Source organism: Anser anser (genome assembly GCF_964211835.1).
Source record: "Anser anser genome assembly, chromosome: 16".
Taxonomy (NCBI): Eukaryota; Metazoa; Chordata; class Aves; order Anseriformes; family Anatidae; genus Anser; species Anser anser.
In genome coordinates, this window is record NC_139737.1 from 3,906,522 (window position 1) to 3,930,196 (window position 23,675).

At 41.0% G+C, this 23,675-nt stretch overlaps 1 protein-coding gene across 2 annotated transcripts in view; it reads left to right on the top strand.

Annotated features, from left to right (window-relative positions):
* TAF4 (TATA-box binding protein associated factor 4) overlaps positions 1-23,675 on the top strand; it is a 37,710-nt gene that overhangs the window by 8,540 nt on the left and 5,495 nt on the right. Inside the window, exons 3-14 of one of the 2 annotated variants that reach the window (XM_083801441.1) lie at positions 12,974-13,140; positions 13,490-13,609; positions 15,384-15,503; positions 15,840-15,962; positions 16,864-16,953; positions 18,049-18,291; positions 19,297-19,444; positions 19,789-19,903; positions 20,529-20,698; positions 21,302-21,432; positions 22,758-22,883; positions 23,553-23,609. In XM_083801441.1, the coding sequence (XP_083657567.1) occupies positions 12,974-13,140; positions 13,490-13,609; positions 15,384-15,503; positions 15,840-15,962; positions 16,864-16,953; positions 18,049-18,291; positions 19,297-19,444; positions 19,789-19,903; positions 20,529-20,698; positions 21,302-21,432; positions 22,758-22,883; positions 23,553-23,609 (1,610 nt within the window). Of the gene's footprint in view, positions 1-12,973; positions 13,141-13,489; positions 13,610-15,383; positions 15,504-15,839; positions 15,963-16,863; positions 16,954-18,048; positions 18,292-19,296; positions 19,445-19,788; positions 19,904-20,528; positions 20,702-21,301; positions 21,433-22,757; positions 22,884-23,552; positions 23,610-23,675 lie in introns of those variants that run through there. The other variant, XR_014573018.1, reaches the window with a different exon arrangement.

Consider the following 23,675-nt stretch of genomic DNA (forward strand, 5'->3'; position numbering starts at 1 on the left):
CGAAGTGGTAGCTCGCTCTCTGAAGGGTAACTGTGGATCTCGTCTGAGTGCGGGATGGATTTCATGTTCAAATCATGCATCAGCAAAAGGAACATTCTGCTTTATTTGAAATCTGTTACATCAGATCTGCCATATGTCACCAGGCTGAAAGTTCTCGCTGCGACTTCTATAATTAAGGAATCCTGCGTGCTTAGCTTTGTACCCCAAGGAACCTAAAAATGAGAGAGATGCTCGGTAGGATTTCTGTTGTTGTTACAACGAATGTCACGAGGCAAATGAATGCTTTGTTTGTACACATCTGATAAAGGTGTCTCTCTAAATGTTGAGATTTAATGGGAAATATAATTGTGATTCTTCTAAGCCAAGCTATGAAAGACATTAGCTTTGCTTACTGTTCACTTCTGTTACGGAAAATGCTGTTGTTCCCAGCAAGAAGAGCACGTCTGGATTTATTTTATGTATCTATCTACACTTCAAGTCACCGTCTGTCTGGGGCTTGGGGTATCACTAGCGTTGTGATGTTGGTAGCTAAGTAAAAGTGAGCGCACTGTGTCTTTGGGGCATTTTGCACTCTGCTGTTGCAGGAAGCTCTATGGTGTTTGGACGCTCAGTGAGCTGAGTGAGTTTCCCATCTCTGGAGTTACTGTGAAGTGCAACATCTTGGTTAGAGGACCACAAATTTGGCGCTGCCTGGGACTCGAGTCACTAATACAGGGCACTGCAGCAAAGTTAGCAGCTGAAAATGAAAACATACCGGCTCTGGACACTGATGTGATAAGACACAAATTAGTAGGTAATGCAAACGCTCTTCAAACGAAACCCTTCGGTGTATGAAAATCCTTACTGTTGTTTGTCTGCTCTGTCTCGGGAAATGATATGTAAATAAAATCCTAAGAAGTGTGTGAAGGAGTTCAGGAGCACAGTTAAAATACTGGGGGTAGCCTGAGTGGGTTTTAAGAGAAGAGGTCGGCTGGTGGAAAGCCTGCTCTCTGCTCTAACCAAAACTGTGACGAATAATGAGAGTCTCTTTGGTATGAAGCAGGCATAGAAACCACGTACAGACAGGGCACGTTAAACACTTCTTGGCTGCTATATGCACTTTTTGTCAGAAATACTTGAAACGAACATTTTAACCTGAAAATAACTCATCTTGTCAGCTCTCGTCAGGGTTGTTTGGTGTGTTGAAACTTTTTATGAATGTTTACAACTCCATTTATCTGTCTGAATCCGCTCCTGGAGTTTGCTGTCACTGCTTGATGTTAACAAGAAGGCTTTTGCCAGTTGGAAGGCAGTACGCGTTGCCGAGCTAACTTTTTGGTAGGTGTGCTGCCCCTTGTGAGAAAAGATGTGACGAAGCAGCTGCACGAAAACACACAACTTTGAAAATGGTGCTTCCCACAACCGAAGGCAGCGATAGGAAGGAGTTTTCGGTGGTACCTTGCAGACAGCCGCTCGGTTTGTATCACAAACAACGAAGCTGAAGGAAGGCCGAGCTCAGAGAGCTTACCAGGAGATTTGTGAGCGCCTGGCCGCTGTCGGGATGTTCCTGCCCGTGAGTCGTGTTACCTGTGAGGCTTTCCCTCCTGCACGTCGGGACTGAAGCCTCGGCGCATCTCTGACGGGTTGCACGCTGCTGTTTTGACAAGACGGTGGCTGTGCGGATGCTTAGGAGCTGTGTTAGTGTTGTTACAAGTTGTTAATGCCCTGAGTTGAGTTTGGTTTTAAACTAATGAAGTTCTTGACGGAACGCAAGAAGTTGTAGCTTATTTATACTGATGGAGGCTTCCTAAAAGCTGTACAACCTTTTTTGTCTGGATGATGGCTTTGCTGCATCGCCCCTCCTGCACGTTTCCTCCTGGCAGCAGAAGGGAAACGGTTCATACAGCAGGCAGCTTTTACAGTGACACAGTTGTGTCCGTACTGCACGTTGTTACTCTGAATTACTGGGGCAAAATGGTCCCGTTTCCACCTGAAACGTTGAGAGAAGTACAGAACCTGTATACAGGTGAGGCTGTAATTAAACAGCTGTAAAGATTGTGTGATCACTCATATTTCAAATTAAATGAGACCTTTTTCATCGAGACCACAGACACACGAATAGGTTATCCTAGAAAAACGCTGCTGCCTCAGGAGCAAATTGTTATTTTTTCCCCTTCATGGACAGTTTTACCTCAGCTTAGTCTCATTTTTTTACCCCAGTTCTATTTTGTAGTAATTTCCTTCCAGAAATGCTGGTCTTTTTCTGGAGGCACGGGAGTCTGAAGGAACCGAGAGCCAAGTCTTTACCACAAAGCCTCCTGCCTTGGAGTAATTTTCTTCGTATGTCTTTAGTGGAATATTTAAGGTAAAATAAGTCTCCTTGAGGCCTTATTTATGCCTTTAACTAACTGGTTTTTTAATATAGATTTTTTTGGTGAGGACAAATCGTTGATTATCATCGCTATGTAACGGTATAGGTTATCAATATATAATCAAGAAAGAAGTGATAACTATAGGGAGCTGAGAGCAGGCTCTGCAGTGAGATCTATATAAGCAGGCTCAGCACCGCCTTGGCAGAGCTGTTCTTAAGGCCCTGTACAAATACAGACAGATAATCTGTCGCCCTGGAGCTCTTGTCAGGTTAGAAATAACATTTTAAAAATACGACTTTCTGTACTTGTATTACTAGTGATGAGAAAGTTACACTTGGATTATAAAGGGCTGACTCTCAGCAAAGTGCAGAAATAGGTTGTAAATCCTTTTACCCAGGGACAGTCCTTTTACTCGGTATTTGTACGGGATTTAGTGCAAGGCTTGACTGTTGCCACGCTCTTTGTGGTATTTAGAAAAGTATATTGAGAAAAATCGAGTAACTTCTTGATAGTGTAGAACTCTATAAATATATATAAGTTATTTATAAGTTGATGAATCAGAACCATAAGTTATGAACACCACTTAGCTTTATTTTTGATGCTTTTTTCCTTCAAATGCATTCCTAAAACACTTCTTTTCCCAGTAATGCATTGCAGCCGGTACCTGGACAACTGGCAGCACAAAATCTGCATCAGTGCGTGATGTTATTTCACACGGCTAGTACGGCTGCTGTAAGATCTTGTCTTGAATCTGCCTGCCTATAAAAGTGGTCCAGCTTATTCCACCTGCTCTGAGAACCACACGCTGCCTGAGTTACGCTGTTAAAAGCCATCCCAGTCCTTCTGCACAGAGCAAAGCACGTGCTGGGTGCTGCGCGGCCACCCAGTGCAGATCCGGCTGCGAAATATGCTGGAGATAGCAGCGAGTAAACAAAAGCTCGGCGCTGAGCTGCGGTGCCGAGCCCCCGTCCTTCTTACACGGCTCGGGGGGCAGCGAGGCTGTGGCAGGCTGTCTTCACGCCTCTCTCACTTTATTAATCAAGCAGCTCGGTGAGGGAGGGTTAGGTGTAGCCCGGCTCTCAGCGGTGCCAGCATCGGGTGCGTTTAAGCTAAGTGGCGGTGCGGCGAGTGGGACCAGTCGCGCCTGTGAGTCAGAAGCGCAGCTCCGAGGAATTGCAGCACCTGTGGCGAGAGGCAGAGGAGGTGACCCAAGCATGTTTGCTGAGGGATCGGTGGAGGAGGTGGAGGAGATCTCGAGTACGAAGGCTCAGAGTGGCTGGACTCTGCACAAGTTTGCAGGAACGTGTGAGCGGCTGCTAGTCCTTCACAAACATCCATGTGGTCACGTTTGCTTTGCGGTGGTGTAAAGAGTGGACGGGGAAAAGAGGCAAGCGGTCACGCCGCGAACTTGGAGCTCCTATTTCCTAGCATTCTTCCTTTTTTTTCCAGCGTATCGTTGGGTTTTCTTCCCTTCCCTCCCCTCCGTGGGGGAGGGGGAGAGCAGGCACTAATTATTTATAAGTGTTAGTCATACCCAGTCATTAAGCTTAGTCATTACTCAGGACTGTGCTTTTGACGGTTAGTAAAATCAAAACTAGGCTTCATTTTGCTTAAACGCGTTCCGAGCGCAAGCTTACAGGTGTGAAAATACTTTTATTTTTGTGTTCATACCCCAACCGAAACAGCAGCGCTATTTAATAAGTGTTGCTATCGGCCAAGTGACGTGCAACATCATGTCCACGGTGATCATTTGTATTTGAACTCGCAGGCATTGTGTTTGGCGTGTTCTCAAAGCAGGATACCTCCTGTGTCGGCAGCGGGAGTCGTGAAATCACAGGCTGCTTCTGCGGAGGAGGACTGGAAGTGAAAGCTTGCACTGGGGCTGCCCTGCTTGGTTGTCAGGGGAGTCGTCCAGCGCGGGGTCCCTGCAGCTCCAGGTGAAAAGGCAGCATCCGCAAAGCTTCGTGTCCCTGCCAAAATTACCAAGGTGTACCCAGAGCAGGGCATTCACGGGGTACTCAGTTGTTTCAGGGTGTTGCTTTTAGAAGGAAGGCGATGTGCATTTACTGAAGCGTTCCTCGCTAGGCGTTTGTGTGCAGGCAGTGGTGAATTCAAAGCAGCGCGCCCGTTTCCATTTCATTGCGTGCTTGAACAGCTCCCGTGTGTTGGTACACCTCGGTGTAGGCAATCTGTTGGCCAGAAAGGAAGACTGGCTGAGTTGTAAAATCTCTGCTTCAGAACGGCATCAAAAGAATTAGTAACCCTCTCTTCTGTGTCTTCCTTTCGCAAAAGCAAATCCGATTCTGGTATAGCCGTGTTATTGTTTGATGCGAGTACGTTGAAATTAGCAGCGGAGCTAAGTCTGCATCGCTTCGAGATCAATAATTAAAGTAATTGGTTTAGATCCTGGTAGTGTTTTTTCTTTCTTAGTTCTTTCTGCATCAGCCGAAAGGCGGATTTGTGTGATGGTCGGGCTGCAGTTCGACAGGGCTCTCTGCTGTTCTGCCTCTATATGCTTGACTAGGAAGGAATGCTAACACGCTTTCAAGGAATACGGCTTTCCAGAAAAGTCAAAAGAGTTTCAGTCCACATCGGTGTTGAAGCATCTGTCAAATGCTTCCATATAAAAAAAGAGGTGTTTGTCAGAGCACTCGCACACCTTTCCAACTGAGCCCGTAACATTTCTCTGCATGGGATCCCTGTTGAACACGGTGGCTTTTTGGCATTCCAGCCTGACATTATCCCTTTCGCTGTATTCTTGGAATCAATACTTACAAGTTGTTCACTTTGCTTCTTGGAGAGTACAGGGAAGTTCTGTAGTTTGAAACTAACTTCTTGTGTAGTAGGAGTAAATAAAAGCTTTTCCTGTGCAATGGAGTTGCTTTTGTCTCCTAACTCTTTATAAGGAGTTATAAAATTATTATTATAAAGTTATTATAAAATAATCTTTTATTAAAAGTTTTTCATGATGTAGACTTGTGTACTTGATCTTAAAAACAAACAAAAAAAAAATTCCTTGTGCTGTAGTCAGGATTCGTGGTGATTTTTGAGGTCTGTTTCATCTATCTTAGTAATAATCACAGGTCAGCTGCTCAAGAAGTAGAATTTCAGTTATGGTCCAAGTTGTGTGCGCACATGGGATGCGAGGGGAGAGCAGTGACAGGCAAAAGGACTGGAGTGCTGTAGGGAAACAGAGCGGTACCAAAACTTTTAGGCTTTGTGGCTAGGTGAAATCCGGCTTTGTTCCACCTAAAGCCCAGCAGGTGCTGAGCATTTAACAGCCAGCATTAAGGTGTGTGCAGCATCTTATGGCTGTGCACTCGGTCCAGCTGCACAAATCCTCGGCATTCGGTGCTGTAGGGTGCCCGGCGCTCTGGTGCAGGGCGTGGGTGGACGTGGGCCGGGGTCTCGGTGTGCTGGACAGCTCTAGCACCTGCTGGCAGCCTTGTGGTCATAGGCCTGCCACTGCTGCTGGTTTGTGTTCCTGCAGGCTGTCTGGCACGGCGAGCCGTGGGTTCGTTTTCAGCCAGCTGCTTTGTGGGGTCTGAGACTTGTGCTGCGCAGGCTTAAGCACTGCGGTAACGCTTGTAGGGCCGAGACGCTTACAGATGTCACAAACCAACCAAGTTTGTTCATGAAGCTTAAGAGCTTGGATTGCTGAGCACCTCGAAGATTTGGGAAAGAAAATTCAAGTAAGGGTTTTCCCGGGTTGGTTGTGCAGCTCAGCTCGCCTGAGGGTTCAGAGCACCTAAACTTTGTTCGCTCCCCACCCCGTGCCCTTACCCGCAGCGTGCCAGGAAATCCACGGCACGAGGAGGGGTCTGGGCTGCGGCTGAGAAACTGCCCCACTACGAGGTCCGGGCTCCCGTTCTGCTTCGTGGCATGCTCCCCTCCTGATGAGCTGCTGTCACAGTCTGTATGCGACAGAAAAACGGACGGAAATTTATTAATGGAAGCTCAGCTGAAGTCCTGACCTGTTTTTACAGCCCCAGCAATATGTCATGTTGAATCCAAGCGACTTTCAGTTTCCCTTTGAATCTGTGGCTAGTACTTGGCACTCTCTCGTGGGGTTGTGCAATAATTCAGGTAGGAAGGGACCTTTGAAGATCACTTGAACTAAACCTCAGCTCCAAGCACGGTGAACTTCAAAGCCAGGTCAGGTTGCCTGGGGCCCATTCCAGCACCCTCACCTTGCAGTGCCCCTGTGCTGTGCTTGTTCCACTTCGTCAGTATTTCTCCTGCTCTGAGGAGCCCCAAACTGAAGATATTCCACAGGCAACCTTGCAAGCGCCAGTTAATGAGACTCTCACTTCCCTGAGCAAGCTGGCTACATGCATGCTAATACGGTCCAGTACGTGGTTAGCTGCCTTCCCTGCAAGGACGTGCTGCTGACTCCTGTCCAGCTTGTGTCCACCAGGACCCCTGTGTTGTTTTCTTTCTGTAGAGCTTTGGTTTTCAGCCTGTGCTATAGCATGGGGTTCCTCTGTCCCAGGTTCAGGACTTGGTTGTCCATAGACTTTGTGAAGTTCGTATTGTCTTAATCCTCTAACTCGTTGAATTCTCCCTTAAAGGCAGCCCTCCCTTGTAGCATATCAGGAGCTCCCCCGGGTTGTTGTCCTGTGCAGACTTGATGAGTGTTTTCTGTCCCATCACCCAAGTCACTGACAGGGATGGTGAAAGGTTTTGGTGCCAGCATAAAGCCCTGGAGGTTGCCAGAAGTGACAGTGCATCTAACGACGGTGCACAGCTCTCAACAGGTACAAAATAACGCATCCCTGGTAAAATCCAGCCCACGGCTGTGTTGCCATTGAAAGTCTGTGCTGTTCGTCATGTTTGTAACCGATACTTCTCATGAACTGGTGTGTACATGGTCCTTCACGAGTGCTGTGTGTCTGCTGGTTTATTGCAGCAGCTCTTCTTTGACTTACATAAGTAATTCCAAACCTGTCTAAAGTTGTCCTGTGCGAGGGGAGGCCTCCTTTGCTTACTGAGATTGTCACAGAGCTGTCAGGAGCTTGCAGACTCGTAGCCTACACTAGTCAGCTTCGGTAGGGTCGTCCCTCTTTTACTGGCTTTTTATTGCTGTAGAGTGAGAACTTGTATAGGCAGGCTAGTTATCACGAGGGGAGTTAGCGTTGGTGGCAGCACCAGGCTATCCTTCCCTCCCTGTAAGAGGGGCCACTGTCATACGTGTAACTGCTGCTCAGTGCTCTCCCTGAGGTTTCTACAGGCAGCGATCCTTTGCTCCAGCTGTCTATCCACTTTTCTGCCACCTTTTTTATATTGGGAAAATCTTAAAAACTTCTTCCTTTCGTAAAGGTTTTGTCATTCCAGGGTCTCTGTGCAGCTTGATCAAGTCACCTAAAGAGCACTGACTCACCCCCCTGCTTCTTAGGGTGTCTGTGGTGTGTCTGTTATCAACTTGCATACCCTTACGGACACTTGCTTTCCTCTTCATTGCAACAGAATCTCTTCTGACAATATAGAAAGGATACCGATACTATTATAAAGCTTTCTTCTGCTAATACGGCACTGCCCATTTACAATTACTGTCAGATTTTTATTCCAGGTCAGAGTTTGTAACTGAGTATGTGCCTGAGAGCTGTGGGCACTGCTTTGGCATTAAGATAACCTCTTTAGTGAAATTTCCGGGCAAATCTGGATAGGATTTGAAGATTTGTCAGGTTCCAATGGACTTCACGATCAATAACCTTCTTTTCTAGAGATATTTGTTCGAACTTTGATTTCCTGCACCTGAACTACCAATCCTCTAGTTATTCTTTGGGGCTTGGATGTCTTTTCTGAACACGGGCGCTGTGCATTGAAGGTGATGCTGTGCTGTCTAACAGTGCTCCCTGAGCCTAAGTGTGCGTGTGGTTTTTCTTTTCCTTTTCCTGGAGGTAAAGTTCAGTTCCCTTTTTGTTTTGAGAACAGAATCTCAGAGAATTTCCTCAGAAGACTGGAAAAACATATTTTCCATGTGATTTCAAGAGCATACATCCATTAACTCCTCTGTGTCTGTCTCAGCTACAAAAAAAAACCCCACCTTATTAAAAGTCTACATTCATTAATGATGGTTCCGAACGGGTCTGGATCAGACCATGGGCTGTACTGTGGGTAAAGAGCAAAATCTCTAAGTTTCAACCTATTTGTTCTTCAGTTCAGTATCAGAAATGCTGTTGATCTGATAGGATACTTCGTAGGTTTTCTATTTCACAGCTACCGAAGAGTTTCAGTCCTTCATGCGGGTGTGACGAGCGTGGGCATTCCTTCCTGTGGTCCTCGTGCTGGGTGCGTGCTGCCGTTTCAGCACGTCGCCTGGTGTGTGAGTAGTCCCTGAGCAGAGCATCGCTTGCTCTGAGCCGGGCTGACACCTGGCTGCGTCTGCTGGGTGTGCTCGTCGGGGTGACGGTTTGCTGGACCCTGCAGCTCCTCAGGGCCATAACCTGCAGATGCCTGCTGTACCTGCTGGAAGTTTGAATTCTGTCATTCCAGCTCTTGTACGTGTTGTTAATCTAGCTTTCTAGGTTTACTGGAGGAAGCGTCTCTGGTTCTCTCAAATGTAGAGGTTCCCTGCAAGAGAGAAGCTGCATGTCTCGGGAGTTACCCAGGGTGGTCTGTAACAGCTACGAGATCACTTTTGATTTTTCTGCCTTTATTATTCTGATATGGATTTTTTTTTCCTTTAGCCTTTGCTAAGGCACGACATCTTTCAAAGGAAGGGGAGGGCATTAAAAGAAAGCCTGGTTTGTGTTTTTCTGACATGCCGTATGGGCAGAGCTCTTCACATTTTATTCCACTGCATGATTTTACAACTTCCATTAATTTAAGAAAAAAAAGAACAAAACCCTTTTGAAAAAAGAAATGCCATTAGCAAATAAAATACAAATAGCAAGAGGCAAAGAAGACTCAATGTAGAGTCATGTCGCTATGCTATATAATAATGAACTTTTCTACCCAAAAGGTTTCTTGAAAATTAGCAAGATCTGGAAAGTTCTCTGCAACGAGAGTACGTGAGATGACCATTGAACTAGTTAGGAGGACAAATCCTTCTCGATGTAAGGAGAAATCTAACTCAATTTTGCTAATGCTTCATTTGGAGCCGTGATGAATTGTTTAATTCAAACTAAAATAGGAGCCTCTTTCAGGATTCTGTTAAGCCTCAAACTTCTAACAAAAATAGTAATTAATTTTAATTTTAATTAGTTTTTTAATGAGGGCCTTGGAAAGAATGCTAGAATGTTTGCATTTTTAATAGCGAATATGATTTTTGTAGTACATATTATTAGACTTTCTAGGAAAAAAAACAGATATTTAATATGTGCAGGGATTTTATTGTCACTTCTTTCTAATAGAACATCTGCAATGATCTTTGTTAACTGATTGGCCTGAAATAGCAATTCAGCCTCTTGGGGAACAAAAACCTGGATTGTAAACTTGAAACAAAAGGTATTTCTCATTCTTATGTAAATGTGATGCTGCATTTAATGGAGAAGTGAAGTACCTGGGTACAGTTCTAGCTGTCGTCTAGTACCTGCTGGTCGTTTCTGGTCCGGTTCACACAGCATTTGTACCCTTATGCTTTGGAGTATGAGATTTATGGTATTTCTCTGTATATCAATATTTAAAATATACGTTTTTGGAACTGAAAAGATATATATATTTCCTTCACAAGTGAAGGTGTCTCCAGCTCCCTTTTAAAAATTGCCAGCAAGGTCGGAGAGATGCGAAGTGGTCAGTCAGAAATCAGTCGCCCTCATTGTATTACGGATGAATTTCTGCACGAAAGTGTCACAAACAAAGTTCATCTTGATCTAAATTCTTACACCTTTTTTGAAATTATCTCTATTCCAACAAGACACGATTTCAAGCAGGTGAAATGTGTGAAATCATCGCGCTGTGATTAAAGCTTATGCAAGGCTGGTCTGCTGCTTGTAATTGTCTCTGCGCTTACATGTAGCCGGTGAAGTGCGCACAGCAATTTATCTGTCAGCGGTAGACCCTAACTTAAAGATATATTAGAAACTGTATAAATTGAAAATAACTGCGTATCAAACAGGAGCGCAGTATAAAAGAGCTATTTAAACGGGGACAGATATGGATGTAGCTGTGCATGAATTACTTTTTCTATTAGGACTTCAGGACTTGAGCGAAGATTCAGACTTGCCGTAGTTAGACATCTGACAGGGCAGTGCCCAGAGCCAAGGCTTCGATTATAGCTGATTGTTTTGTCTGTCGACTGCCAAAACCTGAATTTCCTTGGTATGTTTTGTAAGGTTTACGCTAACACGCTTTTCACCTGTGTCAGCGGCTGAGCTGTGTTACCGTGTAGGCATGCTCCTACTTTGCATGGAGCTCAGGGAGAGCATCTCGCGGTCCTGGCACGGTGCTTGCCCTGCAGCGGTGGTCACCTTTGGTTTGGTGCTTATCTCAAGTTGGTATCTGTTACGCTGGGCTTCTGGAAGGAGGAAATACACAACTCCCCTAAAGAAAACTCCCCTAAAGAACTTGAGTGGTGTGTTAGCCCTTCAATGTTGTAGGGAACCCCAAAATTGTGGTGTTTAAGGAAAAAAGTTTCCTACGGATGTCAATATACTTGCGTGCGTTTCAGGGCTTCTTTAAGTGAAGCCGTATAATTGTGCTCGACCTTTTGATTTGCTAGAAACTAAACGGTAATCAGCCAGATTAAATATTTGACGTTGTCCTGAAAATAGCCCCTCTAGTCAGACTTACACTGTCCTCATGTCTTCAGTTATAATAATATTGGAGATTTCCACTGATGCGGTGTTCAGTTTCTTCAGCTGATTATTAAGAAAGGTGACAAAATTGGGCAACAAGAATTCATCACCTAAGATTTCATGTTTGCACATTGGGAGATTATTGCCAAGTTCTTTTTGTGCAAGGATGAGCTTGGCATGCTAGCAAGTCACTTCTTAGGCTTTAAACTACTGAATTTCTCTCTTTTTTTTTCTGTATGTGTGTTGGTAGCCCTGTTCCTGTGTTGTGAGGCTGTTGGTGAGAATGTAGTGGTGGTTCTAATGAACAGCAGAGAGGAGCAAGCTCTGAGGTTATAAAAGTTCTTGTAAGCTGTGCTGGTGATGCGTGGCTTTGCTGTTGTAATTAAAATGCATCTCTTGACATAAGTCACAGGAAAAAAGACCTTACTTTTTGTGGTGGCATGGTTTTCCAGGCATGACAGCTAAACTTCAGTCTATTTACTTCTGCAGTCTTAAAGATTATAAAGATTTTGCCCCTCCACCACTCCTTCAGAAAGACAACTTCAGAATATTTGCTTCTAGATACAGCTCTTGTCTGCAGCACGTAGTGCTCCCACCTTAACGCTTCTAAACAAGCTGTGATAGAAATTTACCTTTTTGATGTAAATGAGCTTTTTGATGTAAATTTTGATGTAAACTAACATCTGTGTAATACTAATATAATAATGTTTTCCTTTTGATCTCATATTTGTTAAAATCAGTATATGGATTTTGTAGCTGAACGCTAATTTTCAAACCATCCAAGCAAACTTTTTAAGGCTCTGTCTGTAGACTTTTCAGCGCTCCAACTAGAAAACCAAATGAAAGCTTGATTCTTTTGTGGTAGTCATGCTATGCGATTCTAGAGAAGAGATCTATCTCCACGTATTGTTGGGGAGCATGTATAGGTTTTTTATCCGCTGATTAACAACTAAAAATGTCTGGTTTCTGTAGTGCCTCTTCATTTTCGTGGTGAAGTCTCCTCCTGTAGGTTGTTGCTCAAACAGGCTAACAAGTTTTGGGTGCCCAGTTTGTTTCTTTGGGTGGCTTATTCGGAGCTCACGAATTCCTGAGGCTCTCACAGACTGACTGAGACATGAGGAATGAATGAACCCGTGAAAAAGTTCATGTTGTCCCGATCCCGATGTTGTATGTGCTTCTAGAAAGAGACTGGCATCTGAAAATCTGCCTGGTCGGGTCTGGTTCCCTGGAGCTATCCGGTGGGGTTAAGTGCATCGATCGGAGTGACTGAGCAGGGAACGGCTGCCTCGTTTCCCTCTCCGTTTTATTTCCCTTTTGGGGTGTAACATGGCACAGTGCAGTCTGTTGCAGATGCACATGAGAAAAATTATGATTTTATAACCGCTTTCATTACTAAATTTGTTACAGGGAAATTAATTTAGAACTTAGACAATTGTGTTCCTGTTGCTGGTGAAACCTAGTTTGATTTTAATTTCTCAAAAAATAACAGGAGTCTTGCTTAACGGGAAGATTTTATTTTAGTTGCTGTGCTAAATAAAACATCTTTTACTAAAAAAAAGAGGAGCAATTTTTATGTGATTACTAACTTTAACCTCTACTCTCATGAGATGTTTGGTCGGGAGGGATGTGACTCGTGTGTGCTGATGCACACCATGCAGAGCATTTTGATGAATAAAGAGTCCTTCTGCAGCTAAGCTATTCTGTACAGAATATGGTAACACATCGGGGTATTTTGCTTTTATTCCAAACTACTTTTGCTGGCTGTGTAGTACTTCAACAGTGCATTCATTCCGCTAACATATCCAACTTGGATAAACTGAAAAAATGTGTTCTTTCACATTGGAAAAGGACAGTATGTTTCTTGACTAATTTCTTTTTTACCAGGCATGGTCCTTGTGCGTAGTGAGAACGGGCAGTTGCTGATGATCCCTCAACAAGCCTTGGCGCAGATGCAAGCACAGGCACATGCCCAGTCTCAGCCTCAGAATACTATGACTCCTCGTCCTGCTACCCCTACCAGTGCTCCTCCAGTACAGATATCGACAGTGCAGGTTTGTTCAGTGATTTGCAGCAATTAAAAAAAAAAAAAAGGTTTTAGCTGAAAAGAATACACTGGAAAACAACATGTGTTGTTAGTGATGTGAAGAAGTCACTGATGAAATGGGTAATATACAGACTTTCCCATGTGGAATAGGCATTGAGTTTTGTTCTGAATCTGTTACAGTTTGGCTGGCCTTCATCAAAAATATTCTTACTTGTATGCATGGCATTAAGTTTAAAACTTCTTTATATCAATAAAACCATTCAAGACCAAATATGGTTAATAAGGGATCGGTAGATTATATTTCAATTTAGGAACTACCATGTGTTTTTTTTTTTCTTTTTCTTCTCTCTCCCTAGGCTCCGGGAACGTCTATTATTGCACGACAGGTGACACCAACTACTATTATCAAGCAAGTGTCTCAGGCTCAAACAACAGTGCAACCCACCACAACGCTACAGCGTCCTCCTGTTGTGCAAGTAAGTCTGCAGAAATGGAAGGTGTGCCTGAGGTACCTCACTTGTTAAGATAAGGTGAAAGCCCTGAAACTGCCAGAAATACAGGAGTTATAATTGGAAGCTTAGTGCATGGAAGAAATATCGTATGGATTATCCTTTCTAAAACATTTGCAGATCCTAATTTACTTCAGATTTTGGATGAGGATATAAAAAAAAATATATATGATTTTTAATGTTTTTTTTTTCATATTATACCTATCTGCATATATATGTATGTAAAGGTGTCCTGCTCTAAGTTTTTATAATTGCAGAACTGGCCAAAATAAAGTAACTTTTATGCCTTCTCCCTCAAAAAAGTGACACTATTTTCCTTTAGATTTGGAGCTTTGGCAGTAATCCTATGATGGATCTGAAGTCCTCCAAATCCCGCAACAAAATTTACAATTACAAACAAAACAACAAACAAAAACTTGCCCTGGTAGCCTTCTCTTCCACAAGCCTTCTCGCTCTTCTGAATTTGTGCTTTGGTTTGTGTACTTGTGGAGATTCCAATAGCACTAGGACAAATCATGATGTCTTAGCATGGCGAGGTCTCTTCTAATTGATCAGCCTGTATTAATGAAAGGCTTCCGTGTTGATTTTTTTTTATTTGAGGGGGAGGAAGGGGAATACCAAGTTTAAGACGCAGTGCAGAAGTGTGAAATTCTCCCTTTGACTTCCAGGCAACAATACGATGTGATTGCTGTTGCCTAATGATATAATTGTGCTTTCTTCATCCTTGGAGTAGAGAGGATTCAAGAGTTTTCATTTAATACATGCAGGTTTTGCTGTGCACCCTGTTAACCTTTTTCCCTCTCAGATCCTTTGCCTATGCCAGTGGTCTTTCCAAGTCTAAGAGTTAACGTATCCGAGTCTCACTCATCTACACTGCTGTTGTACTGGAGGAAAAAATCATTCCATCTGCATGTTTTTTTTTCCTGTAACGGGCATATCGTGGTCTTCATTTATCCTTATTACAAAAGGATGTGACATGTTAAAACCTTATCTCCTTTTCCGTCTCCCAAATACCAATGAAAGTTACCTTTGGCACCACTGGAGCCTTTTTCTTTATGTATATTTGTATTAAAGAGCAAGTTTACAAATAAATTGTTAAAGTTCTGTGAGCTAGCTTTAGCTTGATAAGAATTATTGTTTCTCTGATTGGGTTGTCATTAGTAATTAGAATGTGTTGGAAGGCTGAGTGGGACTGCACGTCTGAAAAGTTCTTGTTTACAGTGTTGTTTCTTTAAAGGTGGTATTCCTACCTTCAATTACCACCTTGTCTATGAAAGTAGAAAAATGTTTTGTCCTGTTGTTCATCAAAAAGACCTAGAGAATACCAAAGCTTTTGTGCTCATTGTGCCTTTTAAAAAAGTCTCCTTTTGAAAGTGGCATTTATGGAAACAGGCAAAAATAGTTATTGCATTGACAGAAACGTAGTGCTTTTTTTAATCTTGTTGTGAAACAACAGAGTACAAGGGTATGTTTGTGGTATTATTTTGCGATTTTATTGAGTAACCAAAAATCCTGCAATTGTTAATCAACTTTTGCCATTTCAGTTTTGAATGTGTAGTGTTTTGTGCCATCTGGTGGCTCTTTCTTTCCACTGCAACAGATAGTAGATGAGCAACTTCTTTTTTATAGGAGCTGTGAAAGAAGATGCCCACTGCCCTATGGCTTGGTTAATTTGATGGTTTGATAGGAAACAATCAGGTACATTCCAAGTATAATAATCTTATGTTTGTATTTTCTGCAGCCTCAGATTGTTCTGGGTGGTACTGCACAAACAACTACATTGGGGACAGCAACAGCTGTACAAACTGGAACTCCTCAGAGAACAGTGCAAGGAACGACAGCAACCTCCACTGCTGCCACAGTAAGATACTGAGTGCATTAAAAAACCCTTTTATTACAACCATGTATGTATATCTATACACATATACACACACAGGCACTGATCTGGGTGGAGAGTAGTAAAGATGTAAGAGTTCTGTTACCTAATGGTCTTGGGAAAACAGTAAACTTTTGGCAGGACCATATAACTTACAAAGTGTGAACACTTTTTTTAATTCAGGGAACTGAATTAATAAATATTATTCAGTGATGAACTAGAGAAGGACTTTATTTCTCAGAATTCAGGTCAGAGTATTTATTACAAAGAATTTATTATCCCTTCTGTTTCCCTTCTACTCCCCCTGCCCACCTCCATCAGGAAACTATGGAAAATGTGAAGAAATGCAAAAACTTTCTATCCACGTTAATAAAACTGGCATCATCTGGAAAACAGTCTTCAGAGACTGCGGCTAACGTGAAAGAATTGGTACAGAACCTGCTGGTAAGGAAAGTTCATATGACTGAGTGTTTATGATGAGGAGGAAGTTTCTAAAATGTGAGATAAACCAAACACTGCTTTTTCTGAATTAAAATATATGCATATATTTTCCTTTAAAGCTTGTAAATCAGATGTTGCTGCTCATATTCATGCATGAAAACTTAACCATGACATCTGTTAACTTATTGTAATGGACCTATGCGAGTTAAATTTAAGTGCAAATTATATAAATGATGACTCTTTTTAAATTCTATGGTTTTTATTGATAAAGCAATGAATAAAAATATGAATTATGAAATATCAGGAAAGACAGTGTAGCTAGTAGAATAGCTTAGTGTAGGAAACCACAAACTTTTACAAAATAATAGTAAATAATATTACCTGAAGCTAATGTTAAAGCTTGACGTACTTAATATTTATAGAATGAATAGTAATACTGCTTAGCCTGGTTGTGAGCAGCCTTTAATTTAAGGCAGAGCTGTGTATTCTGGATGTTATCATGAGATAACCAGAGGTGGTCACAAGACCAAAAGTCAAAACATCCTCTCCTAAGAGGAATATAAAACTAGTTTTGTGAGTGATATGCCACCTTAGTATATGATGGGCACACCTTTAATTATTTGAAATGGAGGAGCTATGGTACTTTGGAAAAGAGAACACCAGAGATGGGGCTGCCAGGCTGTTCAGAGCAGTTGATAGCTCTTGATAATTCTCTGTGGCTGACGTCTTAAAACTGCATTCAAAAATCATTGCTATGATAAAACTTGATAACTAAAATTAGTGGGGGATGATAAAACTGCTTATTTTCTGTAGATTGCTAAGACTTATTTTTTTTTGCTTGGAGTTGAATAAATGTAAAAGGTAATTTTTGCAAGTTCATTTATTTTGCTTTTCTGTTCTGAAGGATGGAAAAATTGAAGCAGAAGACTTCACCAGTAGGCTCTACAGAGAACTTAATTCTTCACCTCAACCTTACCTTGTGCCTTTCCTGAAGGTAACTTGTGTTCACAAGTCCTCACGTATAACTGTGCTTATCTGCCTGCAGCACTGAGCACAAGCTCATCTTTTACCAGTACAGATGGAATTCTGAGATGATGTAGATGGAAATTTTAAATGGTGCCTGGTTAGACTTCTGCTCCCTTAAAACAGTATTTCTGTCTCTTGGTTCCAAAGGTTTGTTAGCATGATTCATTGGCACAACCAATAATATTTCTACTAGTGTCAAATCATAGCTACTTTAAGAAATCTGAAAAGTGTGGGTCGTCTTTCTATTACTTGCAAGCTTTTTCTTTCCATAGCACCAAGCCTATGAATTGATTTATTATCATCTCTTTAGTCTCTTAAAAAAAAAAAAAAAAGTAGGGATTGAATGATACAGAAAACTGTACCTTCTGGACAAACTCATGCTCTTATGCCTCTGCTATATACTATATATTCATATGGATAAATAGGAAATTTGTCATCTCTCAATAATAAACACCATTTGTCCTAAATTGTATAGTAATTCGACACATCTCAAAATAATGTTTATTCTGAAACATTTAACATCTGAAAAATCAGAGAAGGCACATCAGCACTTCATGGTAAGAGTATAACTCTGCTTGACTAATGTATGATTAAGGGATATAGCTGTAGGTGTGTTTTGATGCTTCTGGATTCTTAAATACTTGTTCATACGTGAGTTGTTCACAAGGACAAAAATTGTTACTGTAAGTAACTAATGTAAGAATTCAGTAAAACTCTGCAGTCTTCTAAGCCATCGCATCTCATAGGTTGGTACATGCAGTCAAGTGAGGCAGCATGAGCTTAGACTGTTAAATATGTACCAAGGGTTCCAGATGGGCTCGGTAACTTAGATGCCTGATGCCCAAGTTTCCACAACTAAAGGTCCTGTTGCTCTGTCTAGCTTTAAACGTGAAGTGGCATGGTATTTCTGTGTGCTGCTGTCACATTTTCTCTTCTGATGTAGATGTCCATGCAGACCAGTGCAGCACACTGACGTTAAACGCATTGCTTTTTATGATTAATGTTTTCTTCTGTGATCTAGCATTAAGATACTCAAGCAAATTCTTTCCCTTCCTCTTTTCAGAGGAGTTTACCTGCCTTGAGACAGTTAACACCGGACTCTGCAGCTTTCATTCAGCAAAGTCAACAGCAGCAGCCAACAACGCAAGCAACAACTGCACTTACGGCAGTGATGCTAAGCCCGTCGGTTCAGCGCACAGCAGGGAAGGCGACTGCAACTGTAACGAGTACTCTCCAACAACCTGTAATCAGCCTAACTCAGCCTACACAAGTTGGTGTTAGTAAACAAGGGCAGTCTACACCACTGGTACGTAAGTTGAAGCGCGTCAGCTGTTACTGCACAGTTGTTTTTTCAGAATGCAGTGAGTTTGCTTCACAAATTGGTTGTTTACCTCAGTCGGATCTTTAACCTTTTTAGAGAAGAGAGCTACTAAGAAGAAAAAAGGTATAATTTAAAATCCATTCACGATTAAAGTACTGTATTTCCTGTTTTACCAAGAAATATTGACAGATTTTCTCAATCACTGCATCCCATGAGAGCAGTGTTACGGAGCATTTTTCACTTCCCATTTCATAAGTCTAACAACAAATTACCCCAAAAGAGGAAAGAAAAGAAGTTTCTTAGGCCTGCATGTAAACCTTAATGAAAACCATATAAGACTATTATAATGTGCATCGCCTTTTTTCCTGTTCTCATAACAAAGCAGTGTCTGCACACAAGCTATTTCTAGGATATGTATTAATACATGTTATTAAATGGCTAGGGTTTCTTGCTACTTAGTACATGAACGTTGCCTGTAGAACATTTGCCATTCATCTGAGCTTCTCTGTCCAGAAATTTTTATATAAGATGAAAAGAAGAGATTGCTTTTGTCAGTTCATAAATACTTTTTACTTAACTTGAAAGAAAATTGGGGATCTTATCAGTTTTATGGTCTTTATAGCCTAGGCATTATAGCAAGGGGTTAGGGACCTAGGGAAGGAATAGAAATTGAACGCTATATATATTTCTATATCTAATATAGAAACCACAGGTAGAACTTTTACCAGGATTGTTGTGATTATAGTTTTTTTTTTTTTTAATAGCAGTAAGGCTTTTTTTGTATCACAGAAAGTGGATTAGTTTTCCACTGAGTAATAAATTGTCTAAAGAAACTCAAATACCTTAAAATGTGCTGATTCTAGATCAATGAACAGATGTGTTAAGATGATAACAATTTACAAGTTTATTGTTAGGCTTTTTTCTTCCCACCAGATTCTTAGCCTTAGTTGTTTCAGATTGTTCACAGTTCTTCTTTCTACTTATCTGCAGGTTATCCAACAGTCTCAAAAAGCAGGGACATTGATAAGGCCTCCACAGGTAACGTTGACACAGACACCGATGGTAGCGTTGCGGCAACCACATAGTCGTATTATGCTTACTACTCCTCAACAAATTCAACTGAATCAACTTCAGACAGGTAGGAGGTCAAGATATTTAGTATATATTGTATTGATAGCACTAACTGAAGTCTGTTTTGTTACCGTCAGTTCTTAAGTGCCCTGTAGCTGTATGTTGGCTGTTGTAGTACAGATAAAATTTTTAGTGCATATTGCCATAGTGGCTGGGGTTGCACATATGTTAGGGCAGCATTTACAGTCAACTAAAATGTCTGGGAGCTGGAAGTGCATGGGAGGGTCCTGCTCTAGATGGGTGAAATTCTGGTAGAGTCTTTGTGCCAGGCCCTTGCCATTACTACCCATGACTGGCATGTAAATCTGAACTCTGAAATTTGATGTACAAATGTTGTCTGTCTTCTTGCAGTACCTGTGGTAAAACCAACAGTATTACCTGGAAACAAGGCTATTGCCACTGTTTCAACACAAGTAGCTGCTGCTCAGAAGAATAAACTGAAAGAACCTGGGGGAGGTTCTTTTAGGTGAGGAACCATATGCTTATTTGTACTTGTACTGCCTGGGCAACCTGCTGAGCTCAGTGGGATCCTTTCTGTGTATTCCAGTGGTGCTGAATCAGGCTAGGTAAACTCGCAAGAACTAGAAGTGAATTTTCTGTAGCAGGTTTGCTACTTAAAAACTTGTACAAACAGCTGTGGGTATACTTGTGCCAGACTGGTTTTAGCATTTAGCTGGCACTAAGGATAGATATCAAACCTCACAAACAAATCTTGTCTGGACAAGCAAATAGAATTCATTCCTCTGCTCCTGCCAACTCTGCTCAGGTCGTTCGGATGTACAGCCTGTTTTACAGTGATGAGTGCAGTTTATTATTGTTTGGTGGTAGTGATGTCTAGCCTTTTGTTTCTCAAGATGCTAAAATGTTGCATAAGAAAAGACCTTAAGAAAAACAGTTAGGAAGTGCAAAATGGCAAGAATACTTTGGAATCAAATGATTTATTTTAACGTATAATAAAAGCAAATAAAATGTAAAAGTTAAATAAAATATTCAGATTTGTTGTGGAATTTACCTGCAGTTGAGGTTTTGTAGCAGAATGTGTAGATACAAGAACTAAATGTTATGGTTGTAACGAGTTTTTGTTTCTTAAGGGATGACGATGACATTAATGATGTTGCATCAATGGCTGGAGTCAACCTGTCAGAGGAAAGCGCTCGAATATTGGCAACAAACTCTGAGCTAGTGGGCACGTTAACAAGGTCCTGTAAAGATGAAACCTTCCTCTTCTCAGCACCTTTACAAAGAAGGATATTAGAAATAGGTAAGTTAATGTTTCTAGAGCTTTAAGAAACAAATTTCACTAGTGTTGGGTGTACTTGAAGACATTTTCCATAGATATTGATTTGAATAGTTTTAAAGTTGCTAGAGTAGTTACCTTTTGTATATTTGGATGCTTGTGTGGGCAGTCATTCAGCTTACGAAAGTAGAAGAACAGTGTAAGCCATAACAAAGTTATAGAAATATTTTCTAAAATGATGGCAACTTAACATCAAAATTAGTGGACCCTGTTAAAATTCTGACTGCATAAAATGATAGAGCAACTAAAATAATTAAATTTGTTTTTAAAAAAAGAAATCCAGAAACAACTTTATTGTATTTATGCACAAGTTTAGAAATTATAGTATAACTAAAAATGTTCTTAGGTTACTTGTTTTACTGTGGCATGCAGCATTTGTTCATAGTCGTAAATTTTGTTAAGCTAATGTAAACTTTTATATGTATACTGTTTCCTGTCTAATGCTTGTTCTCAGAAATACACACGATGGCCTTATTTTTTAAAGTGCTTAAATTTCCATGATTGAGATTGACCAGATGTTTAGCTGCATGTTATAATTTTTTTTACAACTTTCTGTCCTGATCATAGGTAAAAAACACGGAATAACAGAAATCCATCCTGATGTAGTTAGCTACGTATCACATGCTACACAACAAAGACTACAAAACCTCGTGGAAAAATTATCGGAGACTGCTCAACAAAAGAACATTTCTTATAAGGTAACTATATTTAATTGCACAGATAAAATTGCGCAGTTTCCATGGGCTCTTAGGGTTGGCTGTGATACATGTGTTTAGATGTTCTTCATTCTGTGAAGTTAGTTTGTTTATTGTCTCTGACTGATTTACCTTACACTAAGATTATTAATATACATAGATGATTAGAATACTTCAGCTTGCCTTTGCAAAAATTTTTTCAAACCAATGTTTAGGAGCTGTCCCCACCCCTTTATTATGTCAGATGTTTAAAGTCTGAGTGATTGTACAATGAGAGAGGCAGATAAAAGATGTGGTTTAGTATTATTCACCACACCCAAGCATTATGTGCCATCTGGTAAAGGTCAGTCAGCATCAAGTCTCCCAGTGTAAGGCTGAATGGTGTGATGGATGAGTATTTTTCATTTCCTTTCTACAAGTGTACAGCATCTTTGCAAACAAGCTTTTTGATCTCCTACTGAAAATACATATAGGTGCTCATCTCCAGAAGCCTGTTTTGTGCTCAGTGATGATCTATTTGTAGAGTCCTTGTGTTCTTTTATTTCTGTAATTCAATCTATATAGGCCCAGCAGGTACTGGGAGAAAGTGAATCATTGAACATGCAGTTAATATTCCCTTTCAAGGAAATATTCTTTGGCTATGCTGACCTTCAAAAAGGTATACCCTAAGTCACAGAAGTACAACTCTACAACTGCTCAAGCATGAAGAGGATGCAGCAAAATTTAGCATTGAGGCTTACACCACATTATATCCTTCCTTCCCCCAATGTGAGCATATAGGAGAGAAAAATATATCATATTTTCTTTTCCTTTTTGATGGTAACCCATGTTAAACAAGGCACTTTGTATGGGATGAAGCGACTGAATGTAAAATGAGCTGTTTCACCTGCTCTCCGTGCATGTGGCCATGTTGTATTAGAATGAACAGACTGCACCTGTTGTTAATGCTGCTGGGATCAACGTGGGACTAGGGAGCACTGCTCTGAATTCTCAAGAGACTTCTATCTGACAGATGTGTGTTCTTAATAGATGCAAATGCCTAAGCATTAAAAAATAACAAAAAACAGTTCTCTCTGAAATATGTTTGGGAAGTTAAAGCCGTGATGATATTAGCATAGAAGTCAAAATCTGATGAATTCTTGGAATAGAACAAAATGCTTTTAAGAGCTCTAGCTGGTTTGACTGGTGTAAATATACACTTGCTATTTGTTTGAAAAGGACAAAGTGAACACTTAGCTTTAAATGTATATGTTCTTCTACAGTACAGTACAAGGTAACAGCTTTGTTTTTAAGATATGTAATGAGAAACATATTTGCTATGTTTTCAGGATGATGAAAGATATGAACAAGCAAGTGACGTTCGGGCACAGCTCAAGTTCTTTGAACAACTTGATCAAATAGAAAAGCAGCGTAAAGATGAACAAGAAAGGGAAATTTTAATGCGTGCAGCAAAGGCAAGTGCTTGGATTTCACACACATTTTCAGTGTCATTTTTGACGTCAAAAGTGCAGAGTTTCTTTGCATTTTAAAGGACGTGATGAAGGGAAAGACTCTAATCTTCAGAGACAGAACTTGATGAATGTGTTCTTTAGATACAGCTGTGTTCTGCTTTCCTTGGTAAAGCACGTGAGACAGCTGCCCTACCATTCTCGTTGCATTTTCTTAGATTTACTAGATCTTAAAAATTAGTCCTTGCCTTCTTCACTGAGCAAAAAGGTTTATTTTATATCTTGGTGGTATGCATAAATGAAATGGTATAGAAAAGCTACAAGTATTTTGGAGAATAGAAATAGAATTCAGAAAGATTTTGACAGGATGAAGAAATATAATAGATAGGAATCAGTTGATGCAAGTACTAGACTTTGTGGTTGTACTCAGTGACCTGAATATAGGATGAGTATGACTACCTATGCACGAGCACTCTAGAGACAATTCACAAAATAAGCCAGGATTTCTGATAGGTTTATGTTGTGTTATTGTGGTACTAATCCACTTCCCACAGAAATTTAAGAAAAGCTTTCATACACTGTGTAAAACTTATCATGTTTATCTGCTTTTGTAAACAAATTACTTTTTTTCTTTTTCTTCCCTGGCTCTTCCATGTTCATCGTTTATCAACATAGTCTCGATCTAGACAAGAAGATCCAGAACAGCTTAGGTTGAAACAGAAGGCCAAGGAGGTAAGTGTTCACTTCAACATAAACTTTTCTTTGCAAAATTAGAAGAAAAAAGATTAACCGTACTTG